The sequence below is a fragment of the Bufo bufo genome, chromosome 3 (genome assembly GCF_905171765.1).
Source record: "Bufo bufo chromosome 3, aBufBuf1.1, whole genome shotgun sequence".
Classification (NCBI taxonomy): domain Eukaryota; kingdom Metazoa; phylum Chordata; class Amphibia; order Anura; family Bufonidae; genus Bufo; species Bufo bufo.
Genome location: NC_053391.1, coordinates 666,569,679 through 666,596,228, shown reverse-complemented (window position 1 = coordinate 666,596,228; position 26,550 = coordinate 666,569,679). Strand labels below are relative to the sequence as shown.

Here is a 26,550-nt window from a genome sequence, read left to right as displayed (position 1 = left end):
GCAAAAACGGAACGGATACAGAAGACATACGCATGCATTTCCTTATGTGTTCCGTTTTTTTTGCGGACCCATTGACTTGAATGGAGCCACGGAACGTGATTTGCGGGCAATAATAGGACATGTTCTATCTTTCAATGGAACGGAAACTGAATGCATACGGTTTACATTCCATTTTTTTGCGGAACCATTGAAATGAATGGTTCCGTATATGGAACGCAAAAAAAACGGCCTGTAAACGGGGAAAAAAAGAGTGTGAAAGAGGCCTAAAGGAAACACATTTATTAGAAAGCTGCAGAACTTTCCATTAGGGCTCATTTACACAACGGTATATTTTTTTCCATTTCCGCTCCGTTTTTTTGGCGGACCGTATGCAGAACCATTAATTTCAATGGTTCCGCAGAAAAAAACAAAAGTTACTCCGTGTGCATTCCTTTTCCGTATGTCTGTATTTCCATTCCGCCAAAAAATAGAACATGCCCTATTATTGTCCGCATTACGGACGTGGATAGGACTGTTCTATGAAGGGCCAGCTGTTCCTTTCCTCAAAATACATAGTCGTGTGAATGAGCCCTTAAACAATGATCAGACTCCGTTCTTATCCAGGTGGAGGGGACACATCTGTCCTGAGGTATTTCATGTAAGAACTGTATAATAGACGCTTTTAGATTTTTACAGATATCTTTAAAAAAATATATATATAATGTATAACATTAAATCTGACCTACAGATGCATCATTTTATAATGGTGATTATTTATATTGTATGTAGATGGACGCAGCTCCGGCTGTGAATGGAGTATCAGTGTCACATTTCACAAAACAAAGTCTGCAAGCGACACTCGCAGTCAAAATGACAGACACCGAGACTGAGTCTGTTAGGCACTGGGCTCCGTCGCGTGACCGATCCGGCCAGCGTTGTGCGGTCGTGACACAGGACGGAGCTCCAGTTCACATGCAGCAGACATTTCTGTAATTGAAATAGTTCCATGTATCTGAATGATTTCGGTTGCATGTGCTTGGATTATTACAAACCCCATGAAGATGAAAGGTCTCTGCTGCAGCTTTTCTCTACCCTCTAAAAGCAGGGGTGCACGTACCTGCAGCCCCCAACCATCTGGTGACAGACATGTCTGCGTCTTGTGGCTGCTCACACGTATTTTTCATTTATTCTCCGATTCGATGGGAATCCTGGAACTAGACATTTATAGTATAGACTATGTACAATGTCATAAATACAGTATTTCAGTTAGTAATACCCCTTTAACTTTTTTTTACTTTTGGCCCTTTTGGTTCCTTCCTTCTGAGAAAAGGTTGTGCACCCCTGCTTTAAAGTGACCAATGCGCATTAAAGTAGCATTCCCACTGAAATTTTTGTTCTCTGACCTGTTAATGATGTAAAGGTAATTTTCTTACCTGTGACTATAACCTCCCTTCTGATCTTCAGCTGTGTCATGTGATCAACTCTCTAATCTCCAACTGACACATGACAGGAAGTCGGTTGCTTCTCTACGAGACAGAACATGAGGTTCCCATAGGAATACATGGCTTCCTGTCCACACACAAGATGCTGTGTCATTTGGACAGTCAGAGTGCTGGTCACATGACACAGCTGAGGATCAGACGGGAGGTTATAACTCCCAAATACAGTCTCTGTGGTAAGAAGATTACCTTCACTACAGTTTACATCATGTACTGTTCTAACAGGTCAGAGAATAAAAAAATGTTGTGAGTGCTACTTTAATGAAAGTGGTTCATTATATTATGCAAGTAGTTCTTTTTCTTATGGCCAATGACTGACTGAGGTTTGCAAAAAGGTTATCAATCATATTGGACCCCCATCTTTAAAGGGGTTTTGCAGTGGCTTAAAGGGGGTGATCTGGGTAATCACATCGACAGGGGTCAGAGTCCAGGCATCCCTGCTGAGCAGCAGTTTCCGGGAGCCGCGGCGCTCACAGGAGCCGGCAGCTTGCCAAGCACAGCGCCATACCATGTATAGTGGCTGTGCTTGGTATTGCAGCTCCGTCCCATTGACTTGAATGGGGCTGACCTAGGAAGAGGCTGCAGCGCTCACAGGGCACCTAGCCTCTTCTAGCAACTGATTGGGTGTTGGACCCCCACCAAAATCCAGAGGATAGGTCATTAATATTAATTCCTGGATAACCCCTTTAATATTAATGACATGTCCTCAATGCTTCTTTGTAACTTTGAATGGGACGGAGCTGTTGTAATTACTCTGCGCTGGGAGACAGCGTAGGGGGTACCGGGAGTCGGAGTCAGACCCCCACCTGTTTATATTGACCCTAAATATGGGGGGGGGGGGGGGGAATATTAGTAAAAAGCATAAACCGATGTACGTTCTATAATATGCACAAGCAGAGGGACCAGATGTTCCATCCTTTATTCTAAAAATAAATAGAGATATAGGGTACAATATATTACACCGACATCACATATCGAGTCATTTGGCAGCGGATACAGAATATAGCAACATTGCTGATAATCTGAATGAAGAAAGCCCGACCCCCCGATTTATTAACTACACCAATTTTTTCAGTTGGTATATTTAAGAATCATTTGTAGAAAGGCACAAGGGATTTTTATTTTATTTTTTTTTACATAAAAACTATGGCACTTTTTTTCGGTTTCCCAAATGTTTTTGTTTTTACATTCAATAAAAGGACAGGTAAAAACACTGGATGACGAGCGGTTCCTCCTTATAAACGGTCAACGTAGAAAAAGTTGCATTTGGTTCTATTGGCACGAAGCGTTTTGTACCCATACCGATGGGAATCTGCATCACTCGATTGTGTTTGGACGGGTCGCCACGTAGACAAACACCACAATTAATGCCACCACAACGGCGAGTGTGGGAAGCACTATGGTGGTGATCTGCTGACGGGCCTCCTGCATGGCTTGTTTTCTCTCCTTCTTATCCCTGGAAGACTCCTTCTTCGCTTTGCCTTTCAATTGTCTCATTTTAGTGGTGGGATCCTCGAGGATGTCTCGCTGTAGACCAGTAAGGTGTATCAGCCGTAATATTCGGCAGACGAGCCGGAGATCTGGAAAGTGAGAAGAAGCATAGAATTAATAATGGATGTGGTCAACAAGTCCCATATGTGCCATCAGATGAGCGCAGGAACGGTCACCGATAACTGTACTGAAGCCAAGGGCTTGTTCAGCACTCAGTGGGAAAGTGTGTGCAACATCAGATCACCAGGATAGTGAACGGATAGGCGTTCATGTAACACCCACACCTTGTCCACCATTCATACACAGGGTCAGTCACTGCAGAAAAGGACCAATTCCCCATTCCTGGTGACCCCACCTCATCTAAGGCCCCATTCACATAGCTGTAGTTGGCTTCCAAGTCCGTGCCTCTGTTCAGCAAACCTGTCTTTTGCAGATTGTGGACCCATTGAAGGCAATGGGTCCGCACCACAATGTGGAGTTCACACGGCCGAAGCCTATGTTTGTAGTCAGCCACATGGGCACGGCGGCACTACGGTCGTGTGAATAGGTCCTAAATGGAATAGGGTTGAGGTCTCATTTCCACATTTTTACTTTTTGCTCCAGTCAAGGCAACCAGATGGAGGTGTCCAGGGTTGTGGAGAGCCATCATAGATACCTCCATGAGGGCGTAACCTAAGTAATCCGGGTACATCCATCGTAATAGTAAAAAATGCCAGCAGGTAGAAGTCTTCAAACCGTCCTCCTCCCTCAAGTGACATCAGTTACCTGGGCAGCTGGGTGACAAAAAAAATAATGTCACTACTACAGATCACTGGTGGATGGCCATCCAGGTTCTATAAATGACCAATCTCGAGAGCGCTTAAATGCTCATTCGCATATGGATTAAAAAATACTTTTTCTCCAGAATCAGGCAATGGATCCCCAAGGGCTCATGCAGACGACCATGTGTGCCCGTGCTGTGGACCGCAAATAGCAGTCCGTAACGCACGGCCACCGTCCATGTGCACGCCATTTGCAGACGCAGGCCCACTGAATGGATTTGCGCTTCACACAAGACGGTCAGCACCACACTTAAAAAAATTTAAAAATAGGACGTGTCCTATAATTTTGCAGTGCGGAGGCACAGACTGAAATCCCACAGAAGCGCTCCGTAGTGCTTCCGATCAGTGCCTCCGCTCCGTATCTTGAGGACTACGGACCCATTCAAGTCGTTGGTTGACACAGGGTGAACACGGCCAGTGCCCGTATATTGTGGACCCGCTCTTTGCAGTCCACAATACGGGCAACACGCGCTCGTGAAAAGGTATGATTACATTCAGCTAGACCTACAAGACACTGTGCCAGGTTTACCAGTAGGATTACATTCAGCTAGACCTACAAGACACTGTGCCAGGTTTACCAGTATGATTACATTCAGCTAGACCTACAAGACACTGTGCCAGGTTTACCAGTGAATTTCCTGGAGACAGATTTCCATAGGAATCACCCAGTAAAAGGTTTCTTCAAAGAATAATAATAATACTGCTCTAACCGAAAAGAACCCTCTTTAGAAATGATGCTAGAAAGGATTATTGCTGAGCAGTCATGTCCCTTGATACCAGAATACACATCATTTGCCTATGTACAAATCCCTGTCCACATCCTCTTGTGCCAAAAGCATCTGCCAACCTACCCTACTGTATATATTTAAAGCTACAGGAACCAATGTTAAAGGGGTTGTCCACCCCCCGCCGATCAGCTGTTTGTACTGGCGCTGCTTTCTCTTCATTGTTTACCTTCTCGCTCAGTATTCACTTGAATAGGAAGGAGCCGTCCCATAGAAGTGAATGGAGAAGCCATACTTGTAATTATACCTGCTCAACACTGCGATATCAATGGCGAGGAGGTAAACAATGAAGAGAAAGCAGCGCTCGCTTGTACCAACAGCTGATTGGCAGGGGTGTCTGGAGTCGGAAAACCCCCCCGGTTTGATTAGGTCATCAATATAAATAAAGCGGACAATCCCTTTAATGAGTGCAGTCTCAGACTCCGCAGTGAAGAAGCTCAGACTTCTAATTTACAACACATCGGCATACAAGGGGTCAAACATTATTAGTGACAACTAATGAATGACCTGTAAACTAGGCCTTAATCCTCCTCCAAATCCAAGGAAATGGCTCTCCGCAGAGCTGCATTAAATATTCAGAGCTGTAATCCTACATAACTAAGCTATAAATAATGTATACACGGCCTGGTTGTGCACGGGGGGGATGAGATTAATCATTATCATAGATGTGATGCTCTGTGATAAAGCACAAAGTCTATTTCAAGACGGCCACCAATGAAACGCGCTGGATGGACGGATACAATAATGAAACGCGCTGGATGGACGGATACAATAGAAGGCGCAGATCTTTCCAGCCATATACTGACTCCCACCAATCTTCTGGACAAGCATGGACCCAATCCTTCTATGGAGATCACTGATCTCTTTGGTAAGATGTCCGCACTGGACACCCACAACTTTCATGGTGGGTACCAAGATCGTGAATGTCCATTGCTTTTGTGAAGGCCTACTCAACAGGAACGTTGCCTTCTACTGTCTCAAACATTGGGTGGAGAAGATGACCTTTACCGTACTGTGTGTCTCCATGGTTAGACTATAAAGAAACCCCCCCCCCCCCCCCCCCCCCGTGTATAGTGAGATCCTGCAGTCTGTAGATATGGAGACACATAGACCTGCATAGGAGCTGTAGACACAAAATGGTAGAAGAGTTTTAAGCTGAGACCATCTGTTTGAGAAGACCAACCCTTTATCCAGACCAGCCTTCTCTGGGAGGACCAGCCCTGGAGAAAACCATTTTTTGAAAGCAAAGTTGGACAGTTGTGTCAAAGAGGCTTTACTGGTTTCATTTTTAGGCCATACTGTGTTACTGGGGAAGTACAATCTCATTCATTCCAAAATCAGCCTCCTTGAGCAGCTGGTCAAGAGACAACCCCCTTGATTGACAGGGCCAGGCGATGTCATCTTGCTCCAAGTAATGGCTACTTGAGCAGAGCAGATGCCAACTGTGCATGCGCCCCTGACGTCTGGAAGTGTAGCGGCACATGCACAGTCGGCATCAGTGCTGCTCAGGCAGTTGCAGCAGAGCCGCGACGCTACTCAGAGAAATGGCAGAGCAGCGAGACTGACAGGGGGAAGACGAGATGTTTGGCCCTTCCTTCAAGGGGAAGTCTCTACAGCAAAATAGCCAGCTCCTGAACAAAGATCTATGGAGAGAGGAGGGAGGAAGTGCAGAGAGATACAGACACGTTGCACATAAAAGTCTACAGAGAAGGGGAGGAGGAGTGAGCTGCCAGTAGAAGAAAGAAGCATTTTCTCTGACTAGCTATATTATAAAGTTTCTTCTATTCACCTGTACTACTGATTTAGTACAGAGACCATTCAAACACTGATGAGTTAATCCTCAGACTCCTGCCCCATAAATCAACCAACCTGTAATCAAATATGGTGTCTGCCATGATTAGGATCGAATACATATTTTTTACTGCACTCCCTCATATGCTTCATTATCGTTATAAATTCTCTAGAATAAAAGTATTCTTGAAAGGAAGCCAGAAATTTTGATGATTTATTGCTAAATATATTTTTAAGAAATGATCCCGTACAGAGCGTCAGAGTGATTTATCTCCGCACAGGCTTACAGGGGAAATTCCTTTTGTCTTCGGAAACATTTGTTTTCTCGGCGACTAAATCTGCAGTTTCTGCCTCGCATTCCCGTTACAGTCTGTTGTTTCAGCAACGGCCTTGAGCTGGAGCACGGCGGTGGCGGGGGATACGTGTGCGCCATTACTTCACTAGAATAAGCTATTTTACAGACAAAACCTCTCGACAAGGTAGAGGGAGCACCCGACACAGCAAGCATGGAGAGAGAAAAAAATCTGAAACGTGATTGACATGAATGGCACGTGACCACTGAGGCCAGGACTTGGCGGCTCCGCCTATTCAAGCGAACGGGGCTCAGTGATAAAGGGGAGTGGACCCCATGTTTATATAAGCCAGCCGCATTAACTCTAACTTACAAGGGGTTAAACGGCGACGCATGGCGTATGTCATGCACACTGCTGCAGGCAATGACTGACCTCAGTGGTGCGATGTCTCCAAGCAGCAGATCACTGCTGGGTCAAGTGCCACTTGGGAACATGTCACTGCTGCGGTCAGTCATTGGCTGCAGCAGTGCACGGGACCCTGTCCGTGCTAAAGTTTACAGACAGGGACCATAAGTCCAGTGAAGACGGGTAGGGGGGGGGGGGGGGTTAAAAAAATAAAAATATGGTAGTCTTAAAGGGGTTGTCTCATCTCCGACAATGGGGGCATATCGCTAGGATATGCCCCCACTGTCTGATAGGTTGGGACCCGCACCTATATCGAGAATGCAGAGGGCAAAGTGGTGGCTAGAGGACTCCGGTCCTGCCACCACCAAGCGCTCTCTCCATAGAAGTGACTAGAAGCGCACCGAGCATGACTGGCCACCACTCCTATTCACTTCTATGGGCCCGATGGAAATAGCCGAGGCAATGCTCGGCAATTTTTGGCGGCCCCATAGAAAATTAATAGAGACAACCCCTTTAAGAAGACAACCCACGTCTAAAGAGATCCCCTGCTCGGAACCTCCCTTTCTAGGACTCTTTTCAGACTGCGTCAGATATATGCATCAGGAACAGCGCCACACCTGTCCATGGGTTGTGGCTGGTATTGCAGCTCGGTGGGCAGGCTGGTATCTGCATGCATTAGTTCACCTTTAGGTATCCCTACCTTCAGGTTATCGACCTCTTGATCTTCTCCCAACGTCCCGGTCCTTTACTGCCGCCTGTAATGGAGAAGCAGGTTCATCACTCAGTGGTGCAGACCGCACAGGGGACGTCCATTCATTTTATATATAATGACCCCCCACTGGGATAAGCGGATTCAGTGGGGGTCTGCACTGCGGGAACAATACTGAAGACCCCTCATCAGAAGGTAAGAGAAGTGGACATTTCTTAATGACACATCAGATATTTCACTTGGCGTGCCGAGATCAAGGTCATGGACTTGCAGAAATAAAATTCTTCTTGACCATCAGGAAGATCGTCAGTAAATATGAAGTTTGGCTCGTCCTTCACCAGGAGGTTTAGAATGGAGATATCGGAACTTCATGGGTGCCAACAGTCTAAGAGCAATGGGGGCGTTGCCATTACACCTAGAGATTCTGCTCTCTCTGCAACTGCCACGGCCTTTCCACTTTGATTGACAGGACCAGGCAGTGCAAATGTGATCACGTCTGGTCCTGTCAGAGTAGAGACAGTGCGGCAGTTGCAGAGAGAGCAGAGCTTCTAGGAGTAACAACAACGTCATTTTTCTCAGTAATGCGGACACATATGAAGATGGGACCAACACAGATGTCTTCAGCTGCCAAGCGCACATGTAACAGGTCAGCCAGTGTCATAGGTACAAAACTGCTGACAGATGCCCTTTAAAAGAACACTGAACAGAAAATATAAAAAAACACTATTCTGCTGGTGCAGTCACTGTGTACATACATTACATTACTTATCCTGTACTGATCCTGAGTTACATCCTGTATTGTACTCCAGAGCTGCACTCACTATTCTGCTGGTGGAGTCACTGTGTACATACATTACATTACTTATCCTGTACTGATCCTGAGTTACATCCTGTATTATACTCCAGAGCTGCACTCACTATTCTGCTGGTGCAGTCACCGTGTACATACATTACATTACTTATCCTGTACTGATCCTGAGTTACATCCTGTATTATACTCCAGAGCTGCACTCACTATTCTGCTGGTGCAGTCACCGTGTACATACATTAGTTATCCTGTACATATCCTGTGTTACCTCCTGTATTATAACCCAGAGCTGCACTCACTATTCTGCTGGTGGAGTCACACTGTACATACATTACATTACTTATCCTGTACTGATTCTGAGTTACATCCTGTATTATACTCCAGAGCTGCACTCACTATTCTGCTGGTGCAGTCACTGTGTACATACATTACTTATCCTGTACTGATCCTGAGTTACATCCTGTATTATACTCCAGAGCTGCACTCACTATTCTGCTGGTGCAGTCACCGTGTACATACATTACATATCCTGTACTGATCCTGAGTTACATCCTGTATTATAACCCAGAGCTGCACTCACTATTCAGCTGGTGGAGTCACTGTGTACATACATTACATTACTTATCCTGTACTGATCCTGAGTTACATCCTGTATTATACTCCAGAGCTGCACTCACTATTCTGCTGGTGCAGTCACCGTGTACATACATTAGTTATCCTGTACATATCCTGTGTTACCTCCTGTATTATAACCCAGAGCTGCACTCACTATTCTGCTGGTGCAGTCACTGTGTACATACATTACATATCCTGTACTGATCCCGAGATGTATACTCCAGAGCTGCACTCTATTCTGCAGACACACAGAACTAAGCTGAGTAGTAGTCCACAGGCCATGTTCACACCTCGTTCAGTGAGTACTTTTTGCGTATATTCCACCCAATGAATCATTAGAGGTCACAGAGGGTAGTAAAACAGCCCACGTCCCAGCTCACCTTTATTCACTAACCAACTAGTAACTAGTCCAAAAGACAATGTAAAAAGACCATGATGAGAAAGCCGACCACCATCAGTTAATTCAGCCGGTTTTCACCTGAGCTTCAATGTCATGTCCACACAGGAAGGTCTTCAATAACTAGGATTAAAGTTTTCCCCCATCTTAGAAATTTATGGCACAGAAAAAAAAGAATATGGAAGCCTAATAAAGACCAATTGAAAAAATGATTTTTAGATCAAAATAAATACAATGCAATAATAAACATTTAAAAAAAAAAAAAAAGTCCCCCAAAGGTGAACATAGCCTTTAAGTGTTCTGAGGGTGGGCCCTAGCCACTTGGTGCCCCTTATGTCCTCTGCTCTGCTTCCCTGGACACTCCCTTTACCACTTGATTGACAGCGCCAGGCATCCAGGTGGAGGGGGGGGGGGGGGTATCCAGGGTCCTCCCTCAGTGCACTTTAGTCCTAATTGGCATATTTGCAAAAAAAAAAGAATGCATCAACGAATTTATGTTTTACGTAAGCATGGTTAGCCCTACCAGGCATTATAGCTGGTTTAAAAGGGTTGATCCTGCTGACAAATGTCCTGAGGAATTCATTTACCATGGCAATGCTATAACCTGAATGGGTCATAGAAGGGGAGACCCCCCCCCCCATCATATATATAGATGCTAAAAGGGTCTAGGGACTGGGGCTGTCTTCATGGGGAAAAAAAAAATAACCCCTTCAGTTTCAGGTAGGTCTGTAGAAGAAAAATATTTGCTTTGTTCTTTATAACTTTTTTTTATTTAAGTTTTAAAAACTTCCCTGGGAGCGGCCATATTGGAGGCTCAAACGCTCCCCGGCCTCTGTTCATCCTGAATGCGTGCAAATCTTCCGCGCATGCACTGTCCTACATGTCTGGTGCATGCGCAGAGAAGCGCTGATGCCGGGAGCTGTACATCCAGTTTTACCGCGCAGGCGCCCTGGAGGAGTCAGATGTGCGCGAGGTGTGGAAAAGTGAGGAGATGATACGGCACCCCACCGAAACCTACAATTAAGGGACAGGAGGAGGGATCTGGGAGCCGCGACCACCACTTGCTGGATGCAAGAGTCAGCCTCCTGGACTTGACCGTGCTCATCAGCAGAGGGCGGGAGCGGGGAATAAAGTTATTATCTGCAAACATGAAACATAAAACCAGAACAACGGCATTACCGGGGGCAACATGCTTGAAATGATAAGGTAATGTGCATAGCCAACTGTGGAATCTCTTGTTGACGGGTGCCCTTTAAATCTTATACCTTCTTTCTACTGACGAGATGACTCTGCTGAACTGTCTCAGTCTATACAGCAAAGCTGAGAAGAGAAGTACAAAAAAAGAGGAAATGCCGGCCTGTTGTGTGAGCAATATAAATGGAAAAGGTTAATAAATGAAAAAACACTGGCCCAGATTCACTAATGATCCATCCAGATAATTAACCCGCGCCCGCCTTCTGCTTTGGGCCTCATGTGGAGATTTCATGCCAGCTGGCCGATGCCGCAGCATAATATAGCTGTTCAATCCTGGCGCATTTCGGTCTAATGGACAGTCCAGCGTACAGTTCATGCTGCTCGCAAGCGTTAAGCTGCAGACCCAGGAGATAAGATGGCGGCAGAGGTGGGCTCATAAGGCCTGGGATCGCGGCCCAGAACCAACAGACAGAAGGCGCAAAACAAGAAGATAGAAATATCAAGGTTAAAGTGAAAAGCCGGCGCAATGTAATTTACTGCTTCAGCAACCCGGAGACAGCGGCTACAGGCAAAATGTGGACGTAGCGGTTACATCAACAGAAGAGAACTACTCAACCCATCGTGTTATAAAGAGCAATAGAAAGATTGTGCAAAAGTTGCATGACGGCGTCAACTTCCCTGACCTGCGAGGATAATAAACTTGCGATTACTGACGCACCGAAAATCAACTGCTCAGCGTCCTCTGCATCCTGCCCTAGACAGCTCTGGTCCCTTTGGTTCTTCTAGTCCCTGATCTTGAAAAATAGAAGAGCGCCCTCTAGAGGTACCAAGGGGCAAGCCAAAGTGGTCATAGATATTCAAGCAGCTTTAAAGGGGTGTTCCCACCTGCACACTGACGGCATATCCACCTCTGGGGCCCGCTCCTTTTTGTGCCGCGGAAACTTCCTACAATAGCCAAGTGCGCTGATCAGCAATTTTCGCAACTCCCACAGAAGTGAATGTAGAGAGCGGCCCACGCACGGCCTCCACTCTCTTCATGGTGGCAGAAGGTGGGGCCTCGTTTTGGACATAGGATCAGGTCCCAGAGGTGGGACTGCACCTACTAGACATCTATGCCATATCCTATGAACAAATGAACAACCCCTTTAAGAAATTAGCAAAAAAAAAAAAAAGAAAAAAAAAAAAGTCTTTTTTTCCCCCTTCAGAAACATGTCGATACCACGCATTTCGTACTGCAGTCCAGCTTCTGCAGACCCTTCTTGTACAACCCCCTTACATCGGACTGCTCCCATGGAGGAGAACAAGGATCCAACAAGTTTGTCGTTACCCGTTCAGTGACTGTAGGGCTGGGGCACAATCTTCAGTACACAGGCTTCTTAAAGGGACACTAAACAGGGGATAATTTTGCCTTGCTTGTGGCTGTGGCTGTGGCTGGTACTGCAGCTGAGTCCCACTTACCAGAACAGGACCGCGCTGCAGTACCAGGCTCAGCCACTGCTGTATGTATGGCGCAGTGTCTGGGTAAGCAATGGCAGGATGGTGCACCACACCCGCTGATTGGTGGGGGCGCTGAGAGCGAGACCCCGACCGAATCTCAGGACAGGTCATCGATTTAACGGCCCTGGAAAACCCCTTTAACGTCAGGGTGCCCTTTAAGAGACACACACACGATGCATCCGGCCGTAGATCTGCTCGCGCTGATGACTCAAAGATGAATCAACGATAAAAATAGAGAAGAAGTGATTCATCTACAGGAGCGATCGCATCAATCCGGTCGTCAGCAATTATAGAAAGTGATGAATCCCGAAATCCGGGATCCCAAGGACAGACCATCAATATAAGGGCTCATGCACACGGACGTATTTTCTTTCCGCGTCCATTCAGGGGTTTTTTTGCGGACCGTATGAGGAACCATTCATTTTAATGTGTCCACACAAAAAAAAAAAAAAAACAGAAGTTACTCCGTGAGCATTGCGTTTCCGTATGTCCATTCCGCAAAAAGAGATAGAACATGCCCGCATTACGGACAAGGACAGCGCTGTTCTATTAGGGGCCAGCTGTTCCGTTCCGCAAAATACAGAATGCACACGGACGTCATCCGTATTTTTTGTGGACCACAAAATACATACGGTCATGTGCATGAGTCCTAAGAGGAACAGGATACCCCTTTAATTAAAGCTGCCATATCCATTAGAGCAGGGGCGGGGAACCTGCGGCTCGCAGGATCATTTCATGTGGCCCCCGGCCAGAACAGATTGTGAAGATGCTAATAACCGCTTTCATTATGGAAGAGGTCGCTAGAATGCGGGAGGCAAGGGAGGTGAGAACAGCGCATTGCTAGCTGTACTCACCCTCCCTGGTCGTCTTCCAGGCCGCGCTCTGTGTCCTGACACGTACAGCGCGGCGGGAAGACGACCAGGGAGGGTAAGTGACTGCCAAGAGGCAGCGCCGTCCGGAGCTGGAGAGGTAAGTTTATTTATTTTAAACGTCTGATCTGAGGTCTGATGGGGGCTGATCTGAGGCTGGGGGTCTTATCTGAGGCTTGGGGGGTCTGATGGGAGTCTGATCTGAAACTAGGGAGGCTCTGATCTGAGACGGATGTAGACTGGGGGGGTCTCATAGGAGGCTGATTTGAGGCTAATGGAGGCTGGGGAGCGTCTGATGTGAAGCTGATGGGAGGCTGAAAAGGGACAAAGGCAGGGAGAGTGAAAGCTGGGCGAGCCCCTCTCTGGACCCCCCCGGGGGGTTTAGCTTGGCTGCCATTAATGCCAAATAAAGAACTAAATATGTAACATTCTGAACTTAAAAATCAGACCGCTATGTGTGGTCAGACTGTACTATATGTAATATATATATATGTAGCACAGGCGCCATTTTGTGCTGCAAAAATACAGCGCTCTAGATTTTATTTTAATTGAAGCGCAATTTCTGTAACTTACCTCTAGGCCAGTGATATTTTTGACCAAACCAACCAATCACAGCAGCAGCCGGCGACCATCTGCATGTGGAGGCCTCCCGACAAGATAAAGATCAGGCCGATGCGTTTCAACATGCCTGATCCTTTTGCTCCTGGAAAGATAAGCCTCCGCTAAAGGTGTCCGGCAGCGGCGTTCTCCCCTCTCCCATAGGTGGGCACATGCATGCTCGGACGAACAGGTAGTGCAGGTGTACGGGGGAGGGTCAGAAGACCCAAGTCGGCCAAATAAGTGTCCTGCTGGCGGGTACCCTGTGTACAGCCGGTCGTCACATCTGGGCTGGTGGCTCTGGTGCGTGCAGGACTCCGCTCCATAGTCAGGTCCATCACCAGCTCAGCGCCTCGCTGCTCCTGCTCTTATTCTCTGCGCAGATCACGCAGCGCTTTACTGACGACGGGACTGAGCCATGCAGAAGGAGCGCTCGTCTTCCCTGACGGATGTTACAACTGAACACTTCCTAGGGTCAAAGTCTAAACTTTTTATGTACAGAAGAGTATCTCTGAACTGCAGTTCCAGGCACAGCCAACAGACAGGAGTGGCGCTGTGTCTGCAAAAAAAAAAAAAACTTTTCTGCCTGCAAGAAGCCACCACTAGAGGGAGCTAGTCAGGTAGTCGCAGGCAGGTCGGCCTCAGACCACTGCTGACCATGGGTTCCACAGCCTAGTAGTATTCCTGAACTCCAAAACGGGGGACAGCGCTGGTATAAAAGCCGCCCCAGAGCGTAAAAGGGGTTGCCCAAAGTTATAAGTGTCCACAGGATACGGAGGAGCGCAGTGCTCAGCTGTTCCCATACAGATGAATGTAGTGGCAGCCCTCATGCTCCATCCATTTGGGGGACTCGGGATGCCCCGTTCTTGTGATCTGTGGGGATCCCAACAGTTAGACCCCCCCAGATCAGATACCCCATCTTGTTTATATCTTGGGACAACCCCTTTACCCAACTGTCAGCACGGGCGGCCGTATCCGATAGAAAGGATTCCGGAGCGCCGCGCTGGGAAAAGTGGTCGTCTTTAGGAAAGGCCCCTCTAACCGAAGAGACAGAAGTCCTCGCTGCCGACTACACGACTACAGTGACATAACGGCCCTGGGGACGTGTACACCGACACCCCAATGTATCTGCTCTGAGGTCCTGCATATAAAACCGCCATATGCTGCATTATGTCACTGTATCTGCTTCTGGGAAAGCTGAGTGACAACCAATATGGCCACCATCACCTCTATGACAGGAGTTGTCAGACAGCTCTTCCAGAATTATGAAGGACAAATCTTCCATATCACATTTGGTGCATAAACCAGGCAATTCTGGAAAAGCTAAGCGACAACCCCCGTCAGTCCTGGTGGCCGACAACTCCCGTCAGTCACACGTCAGTCCAGGTGGCCGACAACCCCCGTCAGTCACACGTCAGTCCTGGTGGCCGACAACCCCCGTCAGTCACACGTCAGTCCTGGTGGCCGACAACCCCCGTCAGTCACACGTCAGTCCTGGTGGCCGACAACCCCCGTCAGTCACACGTCAGTCCTGGTGGCCGACAACCCCCGTCAGTCACACGTCAGTCCTGGTGGCCGACAACCCCCGTCAGTCACACGTCAGTCCTGGTGGCCGACAACCCCCGTCAGTCACACGTCAGTCCTGGTGGCCGACAACCCCCGTCAGTCACACGTCAGTCCTGGTGGCCGACAACCCCCGTCAGTCCTGGTGGCCGACAACCCCCGTCAGTCCTGGTGGCCGACAACCCCCGTCAGTCACACGTCAGTCCTGGTGGCCGACAACCCCCGTCAGTCACACGTCAGTCCTGGTGGCCGACAACCCCCGTCTGTCCACTGCAGTAGCTCTAGTTCTTCCCACACCGGTTGTCAGACAGCTTTCCCGCCCCTGAAGGACTTTACAGGACACTTTAGAACTTCCTTCCCGGACTGGAGACATGATCCGGACGCTGAGGACATCAGGAACCACCACATCCAGGACAGGAGCTCAGAGGCAGCAGAGCCGACACCTCCCCGCAACTACCTGCTTGTCGGCAAAGTTGTCGGCGGGCAGTGAGGTCACAGGGGGAGGCACAAAACTGTGCGACAAAATGAACTTTCCCCAAACTGTGCGACCCCCTGTCCCAGACCTCCCCGGTCCGAGCAGCGGGACCCCCGCCCGGATCTGCCCCCACGTAACTTCTAGCGCTGCCCCGAGCAGACATCCCCGGGGTCACCCCGCCACCCCCCGGGCTGTTAGTGCGCTCCCCGGCCCCGGCAGTGTGCGCAGCGCTGGATCTCTCACCTCCTGCTTCTCAGCCTGGTCCCAATAAGCAGTCCATGAGAAGAACCTCCACAGCGGAGGACCGAGACTACAACTCCCGGCATGCTGAGCGGCGGCTTTAAAAGCGAAAAACTTTATTAGGCGGGGAAGGCTGACGTGGCTGAGCGAGCGGCGGAGGCCACGCCCACCTCCACTCTGCACGATCTGCGGCTGCGGCAGAGCTCGAGAGATTCCTGGGGATGTAGAGAGGAGAGAGAGTGTGAGGAGATGAGAGCGGAGAGGTCAGGGGTGGAAGAGAGGGGCCTGCAGAGAGGTCTTTAAGAGGAAATGGTGGAAGAACATAAAGGCAGCAGGTTTTTAGTAGTTATGCCCACACTGTGCCCCCCTTTTAGTAGTTATGCCCTCTTTGTGCCCCCATTTAACAGTTATCCCCCCATTGTGCCCCCTTTCAGTAGTTATGCCCCCATTGTTCCCTCCTTTTAATAGTTATGCCCCCATTATTCCCCCCTTTCAGTAGTTATGCCCCCATTGTTCCCCCCCTTTCAGTAGTTATGCCCCATTGTTCGCCCCTTTCAGTAGTTATGCCCCCATTGTTCCCCCCCTTTCAGTAGTTATACCCCCATTGTTCCCCCCTTTCAGTAGTTATGCCCCATTGTGCCTTTCTTTATTTAGTTATGCCCCCATTGTTCCCCCCTTTCAGTAGTAATTCCTACATTGTGCCCCCCTTTTAGTAGTTATGCCCACATTGTGCCCCCCTTTATGTAGTTGTGCCCCCCTTTTAGTAGTTATGCCCCCATTGTTCCCTCCTTTCAGTAGTTATACCCCATTGTTCCCTCCTTTTAGTAGTTATGCCCCCATTGTTCCCTCCTTTCAGTAGTTATGCCCCCATTATTCCCCCCTTTCAGTAGTTATGCCCCCATTGTTCCCCCCCTTTCAGTAGTTATGCCCCCATTGTTCCTTTCTTTATTTAGTTATGCCCCCATTGTTCCCCCCTTTCAGTAGTAATTCCTACATTGTGCCCCCCTTTTAGTAGTTATGCCCACATTGTGCCCCCCTTTATGTAGTTATGCCCACATTGTGCCCCCCCCTTTATGTAGTTATGCCCCCATTGTGCCCCCCTTTTAGTAGTTATGCCCCCATTGTTCCCTCCTTTCAGTAGTTATGCCCCATTGTTCCCTCCTTTTAGTAGTTATGCCCCCATTGTTCCCTCCTTTCAGTAGTTATGCCCCATTGTTCCCTCCTTTCAGTAGTTATGCCCCCATTGTTCCCTCCTCTCAGTAGTTATGCCCCATTGTTCCCTCCTTTCAGTAGTTATGCCCCCATTGTTCCCCCCTTTCAGTAGTTATGCCCCATTGTTCCCTCCTTTCAGTAGTTATGCCCCCATTGTTCCCCCCTTTCAGTAGTTATGCCCCATTGTTCCCTCCTTTCAGTAGTTATGCCCCATTGTTCCCTCCTTTCAGTAGTTATGCCCCATTGTTCCCTCTTTTCAGTAGTTATGCCCCATTGTTCCCTCCTTTCAGTAGTTATGCCCCCATTGTACCCTCCTTTCAGTAGTTATGCCCCATTGTTCCCTTCTTTCAGTAGTTATGCCCCATTGTTCCCTTCTTTCAGTAGTTATGCCCCATTGTTCCCTCCTTTCAGTAGTTATGCCCCATTGTTCCCTCTTTTCAGTAGTTATGCCCCATTGTTCCCTCCTTTCAGTAGTTATGCCCCATTGTTCCCTCCTTTCAGTAGTTATGCCCCATTGTTCCCTCTTTTCAGTAGTTATGCACCATTGTTCCCTCCTTTCAGTAGTTATGTCCCATTGTTCCCTCCTTTCAGTAGTTATGCCCCATTGTTCGCCCCTTTCAGTAGTTATGCCCCCATTGTTCCCCCCTTTCAGTAGTTATGCCCCATTGTTCCTTTCTTTATTTAGTTATGCCCCCATTGTTCCCCCCTTTCAGTAGTAATTCCTACATTGTGCCCCCCTTTTAGTAGTTATTCCCACATTGTGCCCCCCTTTATGTAGTTATGCCCACATTGTGCCCCCCACTTTATGTAGTTATGCCCCCATTGTGCCCCCCTTTTAGTAGTTATGCCCCCATTGTTCCCTCCTTTCAGTAGTTATGCCCCATTGTTCCCTCCTTTTAGTAGTTATGCCCCCATTGTTCCCTCCTTTCAGTAGTTATGCCCCATTGTTCCCTCCTTTCAGTAGTTATGCCCCCATTGTTCCCTCCTCTCAGTAGTTATGCCCCATTGTTCCCTCCTTTCAGTAGTTATGCCCCATTGTTCCCTCTTTTCAGTAGTTATGCCCCATTGTTCCCTTCTTTCAGTAGTTATGCCCCATTGTTCCCTCCTTTCAGTAGTTATGCCCCATTGTTCCCTCTTTTCAGTAGTTATGCCCCATTGTTCCCTCCTTTCAGTAGTTATGCCCCATTGTTCCCTCCTTTCAGTAGTTATGCCCCATTGTTCCCTCCTTTCAGTAGTTATGCCCCATTGTTCCCTCCTTTCAGTAGTTATGCCCCATTGTTCCCTCCTTTCAGTAGTTATGCCCCATTGTTCGCCCCTTTCAGTAGTTATGCCCCCATTGTTCCCCCCTTTCAGTAGTTATGCCCCATTGTTCCTTTCTTTATTTAGTTATGCCCCCATTGTTCCCCCCTTTCAGTAGTAATTCCTACATTGTGCCCCCCTTTTAGTAGTTATTCCCACATTGTGCCCCCCTTTATGTAGTTATGCCCACATTGTGCCCCCCACTTTATGTAGTTATGCCCCCATTGTGCCCCCCTTTTAGTAGTTATGCCCCCATTGTTCCCTCCTTTCAGTAGTTATGCCCCATTGTTCCCTCCTTTTAGTAGTTATGCCCCCATTGTTCCCTCCTTTCAGTAGTTATGCCCCATTGTTCCCTCCTTTCAGTAGTTATGCCCCCATTGTTCCCTCCTCTCAGTAGTTATGCCCCATTGTTCCCTCCTTTCAGTAGTTATGCCCCCATTGTTCCCCCTTTCAGTAGTTATGCCCCATTGTTCCCTCCTTTCAGTAGTTATGCCCCATTGTTCCCTCCTTTCAGTAGTTATGCCCCATTGTTCCCTCCTTTCAGTAGTTATGCCCCATTGTTCCCTCTTTTCAGTAGTTATGCCCCATTGTTCCCTCCTTTCAGTAGTTATGCCCCCATTGTTCCCTCCTTTCAGTAGTTATGCCCCATTGTTCCCTCTTTTCAGTAGTTATGCCCCATTGTTCCCTCCTTTCAGTAGTTATGCCCCATTGTTCCCCCCTTTCAGTAGTGCCACCTCTGCTCTGTTAATAAAATAAACAATGAAATACCCACCTAGCTGCTCGGCAGCGGTGTCACGGCCATGGCTATGACCGTGACTCCTGAACCGCATGCGGTTGTCAGCGGTTTTCTTTGGTGTTCAATCACAGGTGAGGGCTGTGGTATTTGCCTCACCTGTGGTTGCCGCTGGCAACAGTGTGTATGTGGCAGCGTAGCAGGCTGAGCTGTGCCATTGCAGCTCGCTACGTTGTGCATGCGGTTTTGAGTTATGTGTGTATGTGTGCACTTACTTTTTATGTTATTGTGTGCACGTCTCCTTTAAGTGGTGTTTTCCCTTCCCTGGTGTTGGAAGGGTTAATCTCCTTCCTAGTGTGTGTGTGCACTGGGTGTGTCCGACTGTGGGGTGTGGCTTCTTGGCCTATAAAGCCTCACTGCTTTTGCAGGTCTGCAGGTTGCTTCAGCCATGCTTAGCTGAGAGCAGCCTCATGTCTTTGTTACCTGCCAGTAAGAGCCACCCCTGTGGTCATAACCATAATGTCGCTTTAAGTTATTTCCAGTTATGTGTGATGTCCGTGTGATGTTTTATATGTGATTTTGTGCAGCTATGGATCTGGGTCCCTGTGTGGGGATGCGTTTGTGATCTGCACCCTGCTAACACAGGGATCCAGTCAGCAAGGCTGTGGCAGGTAGGTGGAACTCCTTGTTCACCTGCCATATCCATAGAGCTGTTTATGTCTCCCCTTTTCCTGCAGCTTGGCCGTTGAGACTCCTGCTCCTCCGTGTCTAGGAGGAGTGGGCTTGTCTTACTCAGCTCCTAGGTGAGGGTCATCTTGAGGGCTAGCAGGGACTTTTAGGTTCCGGAGCATGGGCCCTCCTACCATCAAGGTTGGCTCATGTAGCTAGGAGCCAGGGTCAGGTTAGGGATGCGTTTAGGAGGTGACCTGCTCCCTAATCCTGTCTTCATGGCCAAGCAGCCGTAACATCACCGGGCTTCACACGGCTGAGGATTTCCCCCATCCTCAGCCGTGACAAGCGGGCACTATGCCGTCACACATGGCGCTGCTGTGTAGGAGGAGTACAGGATGATTTCTGGGCCGCCACGTTCCTACACAGGACAGCAGTGTGGAGCGCTGGCAGTTGAGTTTAATGGTAAAGCGGGCATCGGGCGACTGTCAGCACCCTAAGGATGCACAGAGAGGGACATACCTCAGCCCTCCCGGGACCGAAATCCAGGACTGTCCCACCGGATCCAGGACAGTTGGGAGGTATCAATAAGCGGAGGGAAAAACCATAGGATCATAGAGGACAGTGGCAGATCCGTCACATGACCGAGCCCGCTGATTATAATGGGGTCCGCTGGGTTTCCGTCATTGTGTCACAACGACTTCAGTCAGGACGATGGAGCGGTCTGCCCTCCTGTGACGTCTCAGCGGGTACTGACCTCCCCATGAAAGAATCTCAGGAGCATCTTTTCTTGGCATTGATTGGACAGAGGAGGCACACACCCTTTTGATGAAGGATGGAACTGTCCAGTTGTCACTTCAGACATGCATTTTCAGGAGGAATAATAGAGGAACAGCAGTAATAATAGAGACCCCACATAACCATTATTACACGGGGAGTACGTTACTACCGCAGACATGTCAGGAGAGCGGACTAAGCGCGGCTGCCCGGATCTGTGATCTCCTCGTGTCCTGGTCTGCACCAGGGGAGGGATTTCTATAAATTATTACTCTTGGAAATGAGTCTGGAATTTCATTTTTACATAATTTGAAAAGAAAAATCTAAATATGAAGGAGACTCTGCCAGCACCATAAATTATATGAAGGGGGGGTGATGGGCGAGAGCATCTTAAAGAGACAGTCCCCATTTAATGAGCGTTTTCTCCATACACATAACATGAAGTAATAATAAATCGGGGGGCGGGTTGGTTAAAGGGGCTTTCCGGTAAAAAGACAAGCTATCCCCCATTCACTGGGTACAGGATAACTGTGAGATTGGTGGAGGTCTGACTGCTGAGACCCCCGATGGTCATGAGAACTGGGGTCCGTGTCCTGTTTGATTGGAGTGATGGTCGAGCATGTGCACTGACGCTCCATTCAAACCCTGTGGGACTGCAGGGAATGAGTGCAGGACTCAGGGTTCTCAGCAGTCCCATAGACATCGGACATGGGACCTCCATTTTCATGATTGGTGTGGGTGGTCAGATCCCCACCCATTTAACAGATATAACTGCTGGAAGTGGATACCCCTTCAAAGTAAAAACCTCATACACACCTCCTAGAAATCTCCTAATGTTTTATGTATACAGCTCCCGTGCGTCTGATCCTGCAGCCACGCCCCCTTCCATCCGGGATTATGACTGCAGGATAAGACTACATAGGGTTTGTAGTCTGTTACCATGGAGACACATAGGAAAAACAGCAGGAAATTATTATTTTAAGGAGGGCGATTTACTGGACCTTCTCTTTATAGGGGTCGTCCAAACTTGGAGCTGACAACCCCTGGGGTCCTCCCCCGTCTGTCTGAACATTAAAAACCCACTCACCTGTCCACGGTCCCGCCACTGCTCTGTTCCCGTCTGCTTCCGATCCCCGAAGGACCAGAATGTGGTTTGCCCCCGTGACCGCTGCAGCCAATCACAGGACTCAACGGCTTGAACAGTTCATCATGTGCAGGGATGGGGGCAGCGGTGGTCAGGTGACAGGTGTGACAACCTGCACGTGGAGGTAAGTAGCTTCTGCACTGACCACTCCACCGCCAGTCTCCGGCCCATGGACATCTCGTCCATCCATCCCCAGATGATGCAGTACAATATAACACATAGGCTCTAGCTACCTCATACCATGCAGACCTATCCCCCCATGTGTATGTGGCCCCTGGGGCCAATTTATGACGCCGTATTTATATCTGGCTCCTTCTGATAAAATGTCCTCGGACTTGTTTAGCGGCAACATGTCACTGACCAGGACGCCTGTACTGGTATCTCCCGGCATAAGATACTGGCTGCGGCGCCACTGATTATCAGGGGCGTCTGCATTCGGGGTGTTGCGGTGGACCCCCATGGTGTAGTAACGGTAACGGCTTTTAGGGATTCTAGCTTTTTGTTTTTTATTATTTCCTGCTGTTTATAGCATTCAGAGATATGACCCACAACAGCCACATGAATGTAGGAACCTGACTTCTATAGGAGAGCGTTATGGGCATGCTCTGTGACCTGTGCAGAGGTTATTGTGCAGGGAGGGGGAGGGGGTAAGTTTTTTCCATCCCCTATTGTGGATGGTGGATCCTGTTCTATATGTATAGAAACATAGAATGTGTCGGCAGATAAGAACCATTTGGCCCATCTAGTCTGCCCAATATACTGAATACTATGGATAGCCCCTGGCCCTATCTTATATGAAGGATGGCCTTATGCCTATCCCATGCATGCTTAAACTCCTCCACTGTATTTGCAGCTACCACTTCTGCAGGAAGGCTATTCCATGCATCCACTACTCTCTCAGTAAAGTAATACTTCCTGATATTACTTTTAAACCTTTGCCCCTCTATCTAATGTCTATCTAATCTATCTATCTAATCTAAGTATCTATCTAATGTCTATCATCCATCAATGTGACCTGTGCAGAGGTTATTGTGCAGGGAGGGGGAGGAGGTAAGCTGTGTCCATCACCTATTGAGGATGTTGGATACTGTGTTATATCTATCACTTTATCTAGGTTACCTGCCAATGTAATCTTGTCCATGAGGATAATGAGGTGACTGCTGAGAAGTGATCTCTACAGAAAAGGAAGCGTCAGCCCAGTGTGAAAACAGCAAGATTTCAGGACTTTTTAAATTTTTTATATAGATAATGACATAGTTATAAAAAAATTGATTCAACTTAAAACTTGATGTAAACAGTAGGTCAGCCCGACTCTCAGCTTAGCAGTGCACTGCAGCCAGAGCACCTTTGGCGCAGGCAGTACGTCCCCCCTCTCAGTCTGGAAGAGAATGAGGGACAGCTGGCTATTAAGAGGTTAAAAGAAATGCTTACTGATCTAATGTAATTGCCGGGCTTGTCTCTGGTTAGCTGTATGTGAGGATACACACTGCTCTGGGTACTGTGGGAAGTTATCTGCGTTCTGATTGGTCCTGCTAGTTCATGTGAGGAAAGCTAAGGCTTATGGGAAGTGAGGGAAATACAGGATGGCCTCGAGGAAGGGCAAAGATCATCACAGGAAGAGCAGCAGAGGCCATCTTAGGAAGTTGCTGAAATAGAGGCACAGAGGAATAGGGTTGCTAAGGGCTGAATACAGACATCAGAAAGGTAAAGTTAGCTGAAAAATGCAGTCTCATGAGTATCTTCCCTTCAGCATCACATATGTTAGGAATTTCATTTTTAGTAGTGAAATGGCAGTTACACTTTAAAGGGATTCCGTCACCTCTTTTTACCCTATAGAGATGCGGACATGCACGGCTAGATCGCCGCTAGCGTGTCCGCAATATACCTGCCCCGTATCTCTGAGTGGTTTTATTGAGTGTAAAGAATGATTTTATAGATATATGTAAACCAGCCTGGTAAGGAGCCCTAGGGGCTGCACCAACCGTTCTGGAGCCCAGCCACGCCCGATTCCACGAATCTCCTCCTTGCTCACAAAGTCAGATCGCCGTCATCTTGCGGTGCGCGAGCTCGCACAGTGCCAGCATAGTGTTCCTTCCCTGTGCTGGCATCAGCCTCAGAGAAGGAACTGCGCATGCGCAAGCTCGCGCACCGCAAGATTACGGCGATCTGACTTTGTGAGCAAGGAGGAGATTCGTGGAATCGGGCGTGGCTGGGCTCCAGAACGGTTGGTGCAGCCCCTAGGGCTCCTTACCAGGCTGATTTACATACCGTATATCTATAAATCATTCTTTACACTCAATAAAACCACTCAGAGATACGGGGCAGGTATATTGCGGACACGCTAGCGGCGATCTAGCCGTGCATGTCTGCATCTCTATAGGGTAAAAAGAGGTGACGGAATCCCTTTAAGGACAGCTCGGTGCTGCCAAAACCCGGACCGGCACTTAAAATCCAGTCCGGTGTTTGACCCCACCTGGCTGCAAATCAGCCCAGCAGCACACGCTGGGAGGAAAGCATACCCTTCACTGTGTCTCAGCATACATACATATGTCCATTCCGCAAGAGATAGAACATGTCCTATTCTTGGCCACAAATGCGGACCACGGACTCACTGAAGCGAATGGGATCACAAAAAGTATGTTTTTGTCGTCATCTGCATTTTGCGGATCTGCGTTTTGTGAACCAGAAGATCTAGACGGTCATGTGAATGCCCCCTTATGTAAAAACCTCCTCTTCTATATAACGATGGGTCCTCAGGGGTGGTCTCAGCACGACAACCCCTATATGTGTGCCCCCATTGGAGGATGAGGATCTCATAGGTCCCCCTGATACGAACCAGAAAGGTGAGACACTGGGCAAGAACTTCTCCCCCTCTGCTGGGTGTGACCTCTCCGTGTATGACCTCAATCATTTCAGTGGTCGCCATTGGGCCCCTTTTACACAATATTATGTTCATGGGGGGCAGACAAGTCCTCTGGGGTAATAAGAAATAATCAGGTCGGATTTTAACCAGTTCAGGCTACTTTCACACTAGCGGCAGGATGGATCCGACAGGCTGTTCACCCTGTCGGATCCGTCCTGCCGCTATTTCGACGTGTCGCCGGACTGCCGCTCCGTCCCCGTTGACTATAATGGGGACGAGGGCGGAGCTCCGGCAGTGCACGGCGAAAAGCCGCCGGACTAAGAGTACTACATGTCCGACTTTTTAGTCCGGCGGCCTCTCGCCGTGCTGCGTCGGAGCTCCGCCCTCGTCCCCATTGTAGTCAACGGGTACGGAGCGGCAGTCCGGCGGCACAGCGAAATAGCGGCAGGACGGATCCGACAGGGTGAACAGCCTGTCGGATCCATCCTGCCGCTAGTGTGAAAGTAGCCTCAGTCCTTCATTACCTCCTATAGAGAAGATCGCCAGGATATGCCCCCTACATCCGGCTAAGGGCTCATTCACACGACTGTGCCGTGTTTTGCGGATCCGGAAAAGCCGAATGCCGCCCGTGTGCCTTCCGCAATTTGCGGAACGGAACAGGAGGCTCATTATAGAAATGCCTATTCTTGTCCGCAAAACAGACAAGAATAGGACATGACTCATAATTTTTGCGGGGCCACGGAACGGAGCACGGAGTGCTGTCCACATCTTTTGCGTCCCCACTGAAGTGAATGGGTCCGCACCCGAGCAGCAAAAAATGCGTCTCGGATGCGGAAGAAAACCACGTTTGTGTGAATGAGCCCTAAGCCAAATTCGAGAATAGATGTTAGTAAATGGAGCAGCGGTGACGGCTGCAGAGCTATGTGATATATGGCCCCCGCTAGCAGTAGACCCGCTCTCTGCTGCCACCTGCTGCTGGAAAATGTATAGACCCAGTTTACTGGTGGTTTACAAATATCTATTCTATACCTAAAAAGTTTTATTTTAATGTAACGCTATGAAATAAAATGCTGATGATGACTGATAGCGTGAGATCTATTCACAGATGTGTCCCCTACATTGTAAGATACGACTCCCTATTACGTTTTTTACCAGCCTAGAAGTCAATTCCAGTCCCTGCTACGAGGAAGAGGAAGGCCGTACTAAGGGCTCATTCACACGACCGTATGAATCAATTCCGCAAAAAATATAGACCATGTCCTATTGTTGTCCGCAATCGCGCACAAGAATAAGCACTTTCTATATAGCGCCGGTCCTGTGCTTTCCGCAAGATGTGGAACGCACATGTCAGGTATCCATATTAATACAAAGCTCCAGACCCCAAAATGAATGCAGATCAGACCCCAGATCAGAACACAAAGTTACAGACTACAGATCAGACCCCAAATTTACACAGACACCAGATAAGACCCCAAATCAGACTGCTGCCCCCCTATAATCCCCAACCAACCCCTCTGTCCCCTAAATGCAGACCTTCGAGCAGACAAAAAAATAAATACTCACCTCTCCTCCGCTCCCTTTTAAACGTCAGCAAGCAGAGATCTTGAAAACTGTTACGAATTGATACAAAAAGTATATTGGAAAGTTGTATAACTTTTAAGGAGGGTTTCCAGTACTTATATATTGATGACCTACAGTATTCTTTGGATAGGTCATCAATATCCGACCGGTGGGGGTCCTTCACCCATCCGCTGTTTTGGAGATTTATTTATTATACTCACTTATAGGCCCCTTTCGAATGAGCGGGTTCCACACTCTGGTCTCG

General features: G+C 48.3%; 1 protein-coding gene and 1 long non-coding RNA gene across 2 annotated transcripts; one reads left to right on the top strand and one right to left on the bottom strand.

The window, feature by feature from the left end:
- Positions 1 to 2,970: 2,970 nt before the first annotated feature.
- Positions 2,971 to 16,572, bottom strand: LOC120996442. Its single transcript, XR_005777780.1, has 3 exons — positions 16,032 to 16,572; positions 7,765 to 7,819; positions 2,971 to 3,058 (listed from the first exon to the last, which is right to left on the bottom strand). It is a non-coding gene; the product is annotated as an uncharacterized LOC120996442 (long non-coding RNA).
- LOC120996441 lies at positions 14,040 to 15,762 on the top strand. The gene is made up of 2 exons (XM_040426345.1): positions 14,040 to 14,575; positions 15,010 to 15,762. Exons 1-2 carry the CDS (start codon positions 14,558 to 14,560, stop codon positions 15,637 to 15,639), a joined length of 648 nt encoding a protein of 215 aa, XP_040282279.1. The 5' UTR covers positions 14,040 to 14,557; the 3' UTR covers positions 15,640 to 15,762.
- Positions 16,573 to 26,550: the final 9,978 nt, after the last annotated feature.